The sequence below is a fragment of the Protobothrops mucrosquamatus genome, unplaced genomic scaffold, assembly GCF_001527695.2.
Source record: "Protobothrops mucrosquamatus isolate PMUCROS unplaced genomic scaffold, P.Mucros_1.0 scaffold101, whole genome shotgun sequence".
Classification (NCBI taxonomy): Eukaryota; Metazoa; Chordata; class Lepidosauria; order Squamata; family Viperidae; genus Protobothrops; species Protobothrops mucrosquamatus.
The window spans coordinates 529,876-542,925 of NW_015386474.1; the positions used below are offsets into that span (position 1 = coordinate 529,876).

The following is a 13,050-nucleotide window of genomic DNA, read 5'->3' on the forward strand; positions in this document are numbered from 1 at the left end:
TATTATTATTATTATTATTATTATTATTATTATTATTATTATTTCTGATCTTCAGTTGGCTTCTGCTTCAACTCATTAGAAATTTCTGAATAATACTTTATTCCTTTCACCCCCTTTGTGCCATAATAGTGTGGATAACACACTTTTACTGGCATAAGATTAAAATTGATCTGGTCAGGGAGATTTGGTAAACAAGCTTTAAACTGTTAAGCCAAAAAAAAGGAGGCACTAATAAAGTTCAGCCATGAAGGTCTAAAGCCAGGGCAAAAGTTCTGTTCAATGGAAAAGAAATTTATAGTGTCTAATATTCTATGCCAATTCTTTTTAAATGTTGGATGTCACTTTGAGCTTCCAGTCAGGTTTTGAAGCACATGCCTCTCAAAATTCTTCAGTCATGGTTTGCCTCAGTACATAACCACTGGCTGCCCATTTTCAAGGGTTGTTTCCTGCCTTAGCTCAGTTCATCCAGGTTAGTGATGTCCAATTGAGGTTAGCCAATATGCAAGCCAGGCTATTAAATGTTCTTAAATTGCACATAGTGAGTCCTAGAACTCCCAATCTGAGTCCACCAGTGCAAGATATTCAGGGCTTAGGTTTGGAGATCTCTTTCCTGCTACTTCCTCAGTCAGGGCATATGAATTGCAAATTGCCTGAGGGGGGCTGGTTCCCTCCCACTAGGAATTTGCTGGAAGTTGTTCCTACAAAGTTTTAATGACACAGGGAAAGAATCAGGCTGGAATTTTACAGAAGGTAGGTGGAGGGGAAAGACTCAGTGTGATTATGAATGGTGTGTGTGTGTGTGTGCAGCTACTAATACAAAACAGGCAATACAAACATTCTGGATAAATTTTCCTCCCACCAGATAGAAATCCAAGGTGTTCAGTACTTGCTGTACCAACTATTCCCAAATGCCATCACTCCATAAATACATTCAACTCCTTAATTACAACACAAATGGGTCAAGAAAGAAAACCTTACAATGAGTTTCCACCCTCCCCCCATAGTCTTCCTAGTTTTCTTCTGAGGCTTCACGTGAGGACCAATGGCTCCAGGGCTCCTTCCTTCCTTTGCAGCTTTCACAGGCATCTGGGAGAATGGTAGGACTTGGGAAGATCTGTTCCACTCAGGTTGCATGGTGGCTTTTTAGTGGATGGCTAGATTCAAACCCAATTCCATGGCTCAAATGGATGGAGGCAGCGTCTGGGTCAGTGTGCTTTGCTTCCAAAGGTTGGGGGGTCATCTGTGTAGGGCTGAAAGACATGAGAACAAGATCTCCTCCCCCCTTTCTGGGTGGACTCTCCCAGGAGAGGCAGACAAAGGCATGGAGAACAGAGGATAAGAAAAGGCTGATGACTCTTAGATTTTTGGTGTTGATTCTAAGGATCTTTTTTCCTAATCCCTGTTTCCTGACTCCAGTCTTTCTGACAAGATTATAACCTACATTTTGCAGACTTGGTTTCTGTTTGGGACAGAGAGACTTGGGGGTGGGGTTGGTTTCTACCTTTAAAATCCTTTAGGGAAATATATTCTGTCTTTTAAATATTTCCAAAAATATTTCTTTCTCGGAGGGGGAGGGTTGACTTCCCACAACAGGTTCTTATTTTTTGAAACAAGTTTTGTATTATCAAAAGAAAAACCTTTTGCATATTTCTTTTTGTATCCTGATCCCATTATCTTCTCAAGATGGATAGAATTTATCTGTTGAAGAGAAAATTATTGATGTACCTGATATTTGCAGCCTGATAAGGATTAAGTCCTGTCTTCAATAACAAAAGATCCCTTTTAATTTAATTAACAATAACATATTTAAAATTACTACTAAGTATTGTTTTCTGACTTGCACCAGTACTTGGGCAGGTGAATTAGTCCTCAGTTAATAAAGTAATGAATGCAGCATAGGTACAATTCTCCCAAGAGACTTTCTGAGATAGAAAGTAAACTGTTCGGATTATAGGATTACCTACTTATTCTCTAGCATAATTTGTAATTTAAGTTAAAATCCTATATCTGCACGAGTTGGATGTTTATCCATTATCCCATTCAGAGTGGAATTCTGGCCTATCACAGGATATAAATTGTGGCTTACTGGTTTTAGCATTTCCAGAGTTAATAGCTATTATAAATATCAAATTATTTGCAGGAAGAAAAGCAAGCTATTTGTCAGAACATTGTGATTTCAGATTGAATTTTCTTACTACTGAATCAGGAATAAAATGTAATAAACTTCCTCAGAGTTCCTAATAAATAAGTACTATTTATTTTCTGGTACTTGACAATTTTCATATCATGAAAGTCAATGTTACATCGCTTTTGAAAAGCTGAAATTCAGCATATATTGCATGTTTTAATATATGTGGTTTACAAGCATTCAGAATCCAAGTAATAATCATGAGTTACTGGGACATTTGTGATATTTTAAATAAATAAAGTATTTGCCTTTGAGTTAGTGTTGACTCCTGGTGACTGCCTATACCAGGGGTGTCAAACTTGCAATGTCACATGACATGTTGCGACATATCGTGACTTTTTTGCCATTGCGGCAGTGGGGTGGGCGTGGTTTCGCTACGATGCATCTGACCCATGGGCCAGCAGTTTGACACCCTTGACCTATACAAAGTCCCTGCAGTCTTCCTGGCAAGATTTTGGAAGTGGTTTGCCATTGCCTTCTTTCTAAGGCTGATACAGTGCCTGGCCATGGTCACCCAGCTGTGTTTAGACTCAAAATGTTCCAGTTTCTAGCCTGGTGCTTTAACTTCTATACCAAACTGGGATTCTTTGATACATTTTAAGCACATACAAATATAAGGTTAATTTCATGGTTGTGAAATCAGGTCTAGAAATAGACAACACAAAGATTCCAGGAAGCTTTGTAAGTTATAATAGAATTTTGACAGGCTGTCAGAGTTTCTCTTTGTCTCATTTTACATCAAACAGAATCAAGACAAGTTATTTTGAATTTTTTCTCACACTTTCCGTTTTCCCAGACTCAGTTGCCATTTCACTTCACTTAAAAGGCTTGATGTTTTCTTCATCAAAATTATTGCTACATCCCTTTACCCTTCTGAGGAATGGGTAGAGTTGGTAGTATTTACTTCTGGTTCTTTTACTTCTTTTTACTTTTTACTTTACCTTTTCAATAAGAATCTATGAATATCTTTCTGGGTATCTGATATTCAATATTTTTTTTTAACTAGGTAGTCAGCTGTCCTCTGAAGTTAATCTCAGTAAGTGATCAAGATGCCTACAGAGCAGGATTACATCCAGTTACACAGTGGAAAGCTTATGGTCTAGATAATTATCCAGGTGAGCATATTTGGGATATCTAAATTTAGTCAATAGAACAACTGATAATGTATGCAACATTTTTGGAAGAGATATGTTATAATACTTGTGTTTCTGTTTTTTTCAGTGTTCATAATTTAAATATCCGGGGCAGGCCACATCTATATTTTTTTTCATCCATTTTTATTTTTATCTAGGATTCATTTATATTAATAATCCCTTTCTTCCGGGCTCTCAGTGCCATTGGGTGAAGCAATGTCTAAAGAAATATACTCAGAAACCTAATGTGTGCAATTTGGATATGCATATGTCTTCTGAGGAAATTACTGATATCTGGGAGAAGAGTAAATTTCAGCTTCGGTAAGTCCTGTCTGAGTTATCTCATAACATATTTGGTAAAACAACACAATAGCCATTGTGCTGTTGATTCTTGTAAGTTACAGCTACTTTTTTTGTATATATTTTATTAATTTATGTAGGGTTAGGATTAGGGTTGGGTTTTTTAAAAATAACATTCTTAATATTTAGCAAACAGCATATTGTCTGGGTTCATATATTTAAAAAACAATAAGTAAGAGTTAATTCTATATTATCATAATCAATATGTTAATCGCTCCATAGTCTTTTTCTTACTAGTATATATTCTATGTTACATAGTACATATCATGTTCCTTTCTCTCTAACTCGCTTTTCTAGCCATTGGTAAAAATTGTCTCATGTTCTAAAGTACACAGTCTTCTTTCTCTTTTATCTTTAATGTCAATCTGTCCATTTCTGCACATTTTAATATTTTCTTAATTAGTTCTTCTTCCGTTGGTAAGTTTTCATTTTTCCAATATTGGGCAAATACAATTCTTGCTGCAGTTAATACATGTAAAATTAGGTATATACAATCTTTCTCATAGTTTCCTCCTATTATGTCTAACAGAAACAGTTCTGGCTTGAAATCTATATGTTTTTTAATCATTTTTTTCCAACCATATGTGTATTTTTGACCAAAATCTTTTAGCTTTAGAACATGTCCACCAGATATGATAATAAGTACCTGGTTTTTATTTACATTTCCAACACTTATTTGATGTATTTTTGAACATTTTCACTAATCTCACCGGTGTAAGATGCCATCTGTAAAACATTTTGTATAAGTTTTCTTTGTAAGCCACCGCTTTTGTTAATTTAGCATTTTTTTCCCCATAATCTTTCCCAATTTTCTAATTCTATATTATGTCCAAAGTTCTTTGCCCATGTTATCATTGCTTCTTTTACTTGTTCCTCTTCCATCTTTAAGTTTAACAAATATTTATAGAACTTCTTAATCAATTTTTCATCTGTTTTTAGCAGTATCTGGTCAAATTCTGTCTGTTCTTTATAAAATCCCGTTGTTTTAGCATCTTTTTCATATCTCGTTTGAATTTGCAAGTATGGCCACCATGATAGTTCAATTACTTTTTTGTAGCCCTATAAGTCAGTTGCTAAAAAACAATGTAACCTGCATTCAATGCTCTTTCGCTGAGGATTGAAGGAAGCTCACCTGGTGTTTTCAGATTTTTGTCAATCCAAAGAAGACGGGGTCAAATTATTCTCCAAAGCACCAGAAGGCAGGACAAAAAACAATGGTTGGAAACTGATCGAAGAGAGAAATTAAGGAGAAAGTTCCTAACAGTGAGGATAATTAACCAGTGGAATAGCTTGCCTTCAGAAATCTGGGCGCTCTATCACTGGAGATATTTAAGAAGAGACTAGACAGTCACTTGTCTGAAATGGTATAGGTCAGAGCCCTCTCTGTGGGCACACGCGGCATCGCCCCAGTCCTAGGCATTTAGCTGGGTTTTATAAACCCTTTTTGCTTTAGTCCTCCACTGCCGTGTGCAAAAAAAAAAAGTTCAGTCAATTTCAATTTTTCGTGGGAAAAAAAAAGATCTTGCAAAGTTGGAATTGATTGAACTTTTTAGTCCCAGTCTCCCATTACCACCGCAGCCACGCCCAGCCAATGGGCCACGCCCAGCCAATGGGCCACACCCACCCGGTACTCGACGATGCATAAGTGGGTTTTGAGTTGCAGTTTAGGCACTCAGTCTCTAAAAGGTTCGCCATCACTGGTATAGGTTCTCCTGCATGAGCAGGGGGCTGGACTAGAAGACCTCCAAGGTCCCTTCCAGCTCTATTCTATTCTAAATTTTTAATAATCAAAAAGTAGTTAATGAGCAATTTATGAAAGTGATTAGAAAAGGAAGTATGCAAACCCAACATTCTTAAAGATGCCCAACATAGTTTGAGCAAGAAGGCTATTATTCCCTTGTCTGCTAGAGTTGTAAACCCCACTGTCTTTCAGTCTCAACACAAGAAGCAAATGTCTAGAGCTCTTGGGGGCAATTTCAAGTTTCTCCTTATCCAGAGAGGAATTATCAAGGAGCCAATCTATTCACTGGCTCTTCATTATCTACAGTTGTTGGCTCCACTTTCAACCAAGCTGACTTCAGTTTTCCTTCTCCACAAGTCATAAACTGCATATTTTGGTGTGTTTCCTTAATAAATGGGAAAATTCCCATTTATCAAGTTCTATGGACCTATCAAGTCTTATGGAAGATAAACCTTTTTTAAGAGGCCCATTGTGTAGGATATGGAGTGGAGAAGGCCTGCCTATCTATCTATCTATCTATCTATCTATCTATCTATCTATCTATCTATCTATCTATCTATCTATCTATCTATCTATGACATTTACATGTCCTTGCTTAACCACAATTGGGACTGGCAACTGCCTTGCTAAGCAGAAAATTGTGGTATGGGAGGACACAACAGTAAACAGTGTGCTTGAAACTGGGTGAGGAATCTGATTTTCCCTTTTCTATTCTACACTTAATTTCCTGGAAAAGATCCCCAAGAGCAAAATACCTACGAAAGTGAAGGAGGGGGACTTCCGCCCCACCCTTATACTAACAGAAGTGGTGAATTAAAATTTCCATGGAGGATCAAAATATATGGTAGTGAAATAAATTTATAAACTTGAAAGCTAAAATTTAATTTTGGACAAGTTTAAAATTGTTGAATGGTTAAGATTCTCATTTTAAAGGCCATTGTTCATATTGAAAACTAAATAGATGCTAACACCTAGTAGTGGATGAAGATTATGACAGTTATGATTTCCATAGAGAACTTGCCAAAACCTGGGAAAAGCTAATCTGTGTTTGTGACCTTCAAAGCTTTAATAACAAAGAACAGCTGTGACAAACAAAAAAAAGACAACAATCTGGGCTGCAGTCAAAGAGAGAATTATAAACTTTAGGGAAAAAAATCTTTTCTGAACTCTTTGGATTACAAATATCTAACCGGGACTCTAAAGCTATTTGCAGATAAGAAGGAAAACTTCAACTTTTGGCCATCATAGATCAGAGACATGTAGATAGAACACACCAAGAAAACATAAATACCTCTCAGGAGGAGATATATAGTATATTGCAATTAATTCAAATAACAGTGAGTTCAAATCGCAAAGAAATCCAAAATAAATTTGAAAATATAAATCAATCTATTTCTAAGTTAATTCTACAACAAAAAAACTTCCAGAAAACAACAACAGAGAAGGAGCAGAAAAAACAAATAAGTGGACATAAAATTGAAAATAGAGACTCAAAGACGAAACCTAACAAAGCAAGAAAACATGATTTAATCCTAGTGGGAAAAAATTTACAAGAAATGGAAAAAACAACTCATCCCTTAAGACTACAAAATAAATCTGAGGACAAAAAAAACCAGACTGGATTTGGACAAGGGGATAGAAGGGGAACTCATCAAATTTGCAGACGACACCAAGCTGGCAGGAATAGCCAACACTCCAGAAGACAGACTTAAGATACAGGAGGATCTGGACAGACTTGAACACTGGGCGCTATCTAACAAAATGAAATTCAATGGTGAAAAAAGGAATGTTCTACATTTAGGCAAGAAAAACCAAATGCACAGGTATAGTATAGGGGCTACCTTGCTCAATAGTAGTAACTGTGAGAGGGACCTCGGAGTCCTAGTGGACAATCACCTAAATATGAGCCAGCAGTGTGCTGCAGCTGCCAAAAAAAGCCAACACAGTGCTGGGCTGCATTAACAGAGGGATAGAATCAAGATCACATGAAGTATTAATACCACTTTACAATGCCTTGATAAGGCCACACTTAGAATACTGCATCCAGTTTTGGTCACCACGATGTAAAAAAGATGTTGAGAATCTAGAAAGAGTACAGAGAAGAGCAACAAAGATAATTAGGGGACTGGAGGCTAAAACATATAAGGAACGGTTGCTGGAATTGGGTATGTCTAGTTTAACAAAGAGAAGGACGAGGGGAGACATGATAGCAGTGTTCCAATATCTCAGGGGCTGCCACAAAGAAGAGGGAGTCAAGCTATTCTCCAAAGCACCTGAAGGCAGGACAAGAAGCAACGGATGGAAACTAATTAAGGAGAGAAGCAACCTAGAACTAAGGAGAAACTTCCTGACGGTTAGAACAATTAACCAATGGAACAACCTGCCTCCAGAAGCGGTGAATGCTCCAACACTGGAAGTTTTTAAGAAGAGACTGGACAGCTGTTTGTCCGAAATGGTATAGGGTTTCTTGCCTGGGCAGGGGGTTGGACTAGATGACCTCCAAGGTCCCTCCCAACTTTATTACTACTACTACTACTACTACTACTACTACTACTACTACTACTACTACTATTATAAATCACCTTTTGCAACCTTCTGACAAGCAATGGGGAAGCTAGATTCACTTAACCATGTTACTAACTTAACAATTATAGTGATTCACTTAATAACTGCGGCAAGAAAGGTTGTAAAATGAGGAGAAATTTGCTTAACAAATGTTTCACTTAGCAACAGAAATTTGGGGCTCAATTGTGGTCATAAGTCGAGGACTACCTGTATTAAAAATTTTTGACCAGCTTTATTTAGAACCACGTCAGTGATTTCATTTTATTTTATTTATTAATTTTTTATGCCGTCCATCTCTCCTATAAGGTGACTTTTCCATAGCAAACTTACGCAAAGCTTTTTATAACTGAAACTGCTTGTGATTATGTTGTTCTTTGTCTTTTTAGAAACCAAAGTGCCACTAAATCACAGCCAAAAAGCTTATTGGAAAAGTTGCGCTGGGTAACTCTAGGTTACCACTATAACTGGAATACAAAGGTATGCAAGGGGCAATAGAACCTCCTAAAAGATGTGACAGCAAATATTTGTTTTTATTTTTTCTGTGGATGGCACCAAGGGCAACAATCAGACATCAGGGTTTTAAACCCTAAATATTCTATTCAGAATATAAACCTGGACTAAAAAGAAAACATTCTTTATCAGCCAGCTACAGACAAGGTTAACTCAATGAGCTTTGAGTTTTTTATTGTCTGGTCTTCATAAGAAACTGACCTCTTACCAACCTTCTAAGTACAAAATTCTGGGCCCTAATAATGTAAAGAGGGGCCGATCTTATGGCATGTTACAAAAACTGCTAATTATATAACCTGTCTTAAGTCATTTAAGCATTGTTGACAAAAACAACTATGAGGACACAGTATACATTGATGCTCTGAAGTTGCTTTAAGTCACAGTTGAGAAAATTAGTTAAGTCACGCTGCAAAATTGCTGTTTCAGTTAAAAACATTTAACTAACCTTGTAAACTAGAACAGAGAGAAATTGATTCAGATAATAACACTTCATATTTTAAAGAGTTGTTATACTTGAGTTTGCAATAAAGAAATCTGATTATTTTCCTTCTATAACTTTGGCATTCTGGGCTTTAAGCCAGATGGTAACCTGAAGTTCACCTTAGATTATTAAAAAGTAGCATAATTTAAATTTAAATCACTTTGAAACATTCCTTATACGCTGGCTTCATTACTTAAAAATTCTATTTGCAACTTTTTTGCTCTTTCAACTAGAAATATTCAGCAGATAACTATACCTCCTTCCCATCTGATCTGGCTTTCCTGTCAAAGCAAGTGTCTAAAGCTTGTGGATTTCCCAACTTCCAAGCAGAAGCAGGGATCCTGAACTATTATCACTTTGATTCATCTTTAGGAATTCATGTGGATGAATCTGAACTGGACTTTTCTCCACCTCTTTTATCATTCAGGTAAGCAGAGCAAATATTTTTAGATGTATAGATATGTATATTTCACACATTCTTCTGACAGGTGCAGACCTACATTTCTGGATATACTAACTAGATATACGAATGAAGGTTTAAACTAGGCATTTGGGCCAAAGGGTAGCTATACTATATGAAAGCCAAAATAGTAGCATTTTATTTATTTCATTTTATCTTGATCTTTCTTTTTGCAGTGGCACATTTTATTTGCCTCACATAATTTTATGATATATCTACACGAACTCTACCACTCAGCCTGTTTACTTAGGGGTCTCCAAGTTGGTGGGTACATTTGAAATTTTGAAGGGATATTAATTAATTAGTGGAACAGCTTACCTCCAGAAGTTGTGGTGCTCCATCACTAGAGGTTTTTAAGAAGATCAATTTGTCTGGAATGCCCTGAGAGGAGAAACAGAGGAGCAGCGAAACATGATCGTAGAACTACACAACCAACATTTTCCCTGGCAGCAACTTTAATGGAGAAAACACTTGGGTGTTGCATCAGCATATTGCAAATGACCCACAAATGTTTTCAAACCTAGGACCAGCTAAACAAACATTTGTAGCTTGGCAAATGGACAACAGTCTGCTGTTAAAAGGGAAAGTAAAGTTTATGTAACTGGTATAGGAGAAATGGATAATGTATTATATGTACCACAGTTAGACCATAATTTACTCAGTATTTCGAGCTTGGATAACATGGGGTATGAAGTACTGTTTGCAAAGGGTTAATACACCATTAGGAAAGGTGGGAGGATTTGTGCACAAGGTATTAAGCTGGATAATTTATACATGTTAGGAAAGAAGCAGGATGATTGTGCATGAACACTTACAAACACTCCCACACATAATAATTGCATACATAATTAGGTCGTGCAAGTTTTAGAGTGCTACAAAGGATGCCAGACCTAGCTGAAGGGGTTAAAATTAACTTGAAACCTCCCCTAAAATTAATGCAACACATATTTAGATTGCGCTATTGGTAAGTCAAAGTCCAGAGTCTATCCTGTAACTAAGAAAAGCTCAAGGCAAACAGAGTTTTGCAGTTAGTGCACGCTGATTTAATTGGTCCTATGGCCAGCTGCAAACAGACAGGGGAACAGAGTTCATGTCTGACAACTTCCAAATGTGGCTGAGGAATTTAGGCATAAGGCATAGACGTACAAACCCATACTCGTCTGCAGAAAACGGTGTGGCTGAACGGAGGAGTGGTGTATTGCAAAACATGAAATACTGTTGGCAGATGCAGGAATGAGTAAAACGTACTGGGGGGAAGCCATGAAAACAGCCAACTATTTGGTAAATGGTATGGAGCGTTGCTATCAATGAAACTCCATATTTCCTGTTATATGGAAGGAAACCTTCATTGGCTCACCTAAGGACAGTTGACAGTTATGCCTGGGTACATATTCCCAAAAGTACCGGAAGGAAAGGACAGAAAAAGGCCAGGAAACTTAGGTTTGTTGGATATGAGCCAGGTTCCAAAGGGTATAGATTCACAGATGGAACAAAAAAGGTTGTGATTTCAAGGTCTGCTAGTTTGCAGAACAAAACAATTGGGTCAGGTTGCATGCTAACACCGAGGTATTCATGCCAACACGTAGCGCTAATTCTCAGGAAGGAGAAGCTACACAAATCCCAATGAAGGAAGGACAGGATAGCAGGTCGGAAATAGTAGGAATAGAAGAGGATAGACCTGAGGTAAAGAGAGAAATAACAGAAACACAGGAACAGATGATACCATTGAATGTAGCAATAAAGGCGTACCTCCTGATAAACCACCATTTAATATAGACCTCTGTTTACTGTGTTTACTCCTCGGTTATCTCAGTGCAATAAGACTACATGCTCTGACAAATAATGTTAGATTTTAAGGGTTTTTTTTGTAAATTAATACTTTGTAAAAAACAAGAGCCAATATGATATAGGCCTGGTGGTTTCAATGTCCTTAATTATAATGAAGCTTCTGAATAGCTTACTAAAAGGAGAATATCCTTGAAAAAGTATGAAGTTGCCCCATATTTGTCTGTAGCTATAGTTTTAATAACTCTTCTTTCTTTTTTTCTGTATTAACTTCCTAGCTTTGGACAGTCATCCATATTTCTGCTGGGAGGATTGAAACGAGATGAAACCCCTGTGGCCCTGTTCACACATAGTGGAGACATTATGATAATGTCTGGTTTCAGTCGCCTTCTGTATCACGCAGTTCCCAAGATCTTTCCCAATCTAGAAGGAAAGCCTTTGCCATCTTCCTTAGAGCTACCTCTCTCTGCTGACCTGCCTGCAGACTCTGTGGTTGAGCCCTGCTCCGATGACGATTGGCAAACCTGTGCCAGATATTTGGAAACATCCCGTATTAATATGACTGTGAGACAGGTACTAGCTGAAGGTCAGGGCTTCTTGACTGAAACTAGGACAGAGAGCGAACAAAATGCATTCTCCACAGACCATTGTGAAAAGTTTAGAGAAACCAAAACAGACAAGCCTATTAGCAACAGATGAGCTCCTCTTCTTTTCACCATAACCTCAGATGCATGAAGATGCATATCCCACAGAAGAGATGGGATATGCCATTGAAAGAAAATTGATTAACTGTGAAAATAAGTATGTACAGCCAAAGTATGTGGCTCAGGTGAGGAAAATCAGTGCTGTTTCAGCCTCATTAGGATCACACAGCAAATCTATGTATTTTGAACTAAGTTATTTTGATGCTTTGCAGAAATCAAAACTTTTCTCAGCCTATAACTTTCTTGTGGTTTGCTTTGAGATATCAGAGGGGAGGTTTCAAGTTAAAAAGCATATCTGGGTAATCCATAAAGTGCCAGATGGTCAGTTTAACTCTGAATTTCTTTGGCACAATTGCCTGTTCCCTCACTTTTTTTGTATTTGGGACCCTTCTGGGCCTCACTAGCATTCCTCTTCACACAAAAACTAGCTTATCTTTGCACATCATGTCATTAGGCAAGGCTTTCTTCCAACAGTCTTATAAAGACAGATCTGCTTTTTGCAGATGAATTTTATGCCTCCCTTTGGCTGTGATATTTGTAGTTACCTCAGCGGCTTTCTTTGGGTCTAGCTTTCCCATTGTGCCTGAATTGGGTGTGTGCAGGGCTTTTTTTCTCATAGAACGCCCAGAACGGAGTTCCGGCACCTTTTTTGGATGGAACCTTGTAGGGTAGGCAAGGCGGGTTGTACGATGTGTGTGAGTTCCGGCACCTTTTTTTTTTTTTTTTTTTACAAAAAAAGCACTGGGTGTGTGTCAGTTGAGCTACTTGAAAGACTGCTAGTATGCTAGCCAGCACTTCCCCAATTATAGATATGTTCATCTCCAACACCATATCAAGTGACCATTGACATCTCCCAGCATAGCAGTGATTTTCAGACATTCTATATCACTTGTTCTATAATGGATATTTTCCTTTGTCTCCAAAGATGCTTCCTTTCTGGATCAACATTCCCCTGCATTCTCTGATTGCTTTTCCCTGTGTTTTCCTGTGTCATCTAGAGCCTGCATACAGGTAGTTCTCAACTTATGATCACAATTGAGCCCAACATTTCTGTCGCTAAGTGAGACAAGTTAATGAGTTTGCCCCATTTGCACAGTTGTTAAGTGAATCGCTGCCACTGTTA

At 37.6% G+C, this 13,050-nt stretch overlaps 1 protein-coding gene across 1 annotated transcript in view; it reads left to right on the forward strand.

Moving 5' to 3' along the window:
• Nucleotides 1-12,527, forward strand: part of ALKBH1 (alkB homolog 1, histone H2A dioxygenase) — a 20,188-nt gene extending 7,661 nt beyond the window's left edge. The window contains exons 2-6 of the mRNA XM_015812613.1: nucleotides 3,195-3,303; nucleotides 3,480-3,642; nucleotides 8,374-8,464; nucleotides 9,212-9,405; nucleotides 11,502-12,527. Of these exons, the coding sequence (XP_015668099.1) occupies nucleotides 3,195-3,303; nucleotides 3,480-3,642; nucleotides 8,374-8,464; nucleotides 9,212-9,405; nucleotides 11,502-11,922 (978 nt within the window). The 3' untranslated portion in view covers nucleotides 11,923-12,527. The remainder of the gene's footprint in view (nucleotides 1-3,194; nucleotides 3,304-3,479; nucleotides 3,643-8,373; nucleotides 8,465-9,211; nucleotides 9,406-11,501) is intronic.
• Nucleotides 12,528-13,050: the final 523 nt, after the last annotated feature.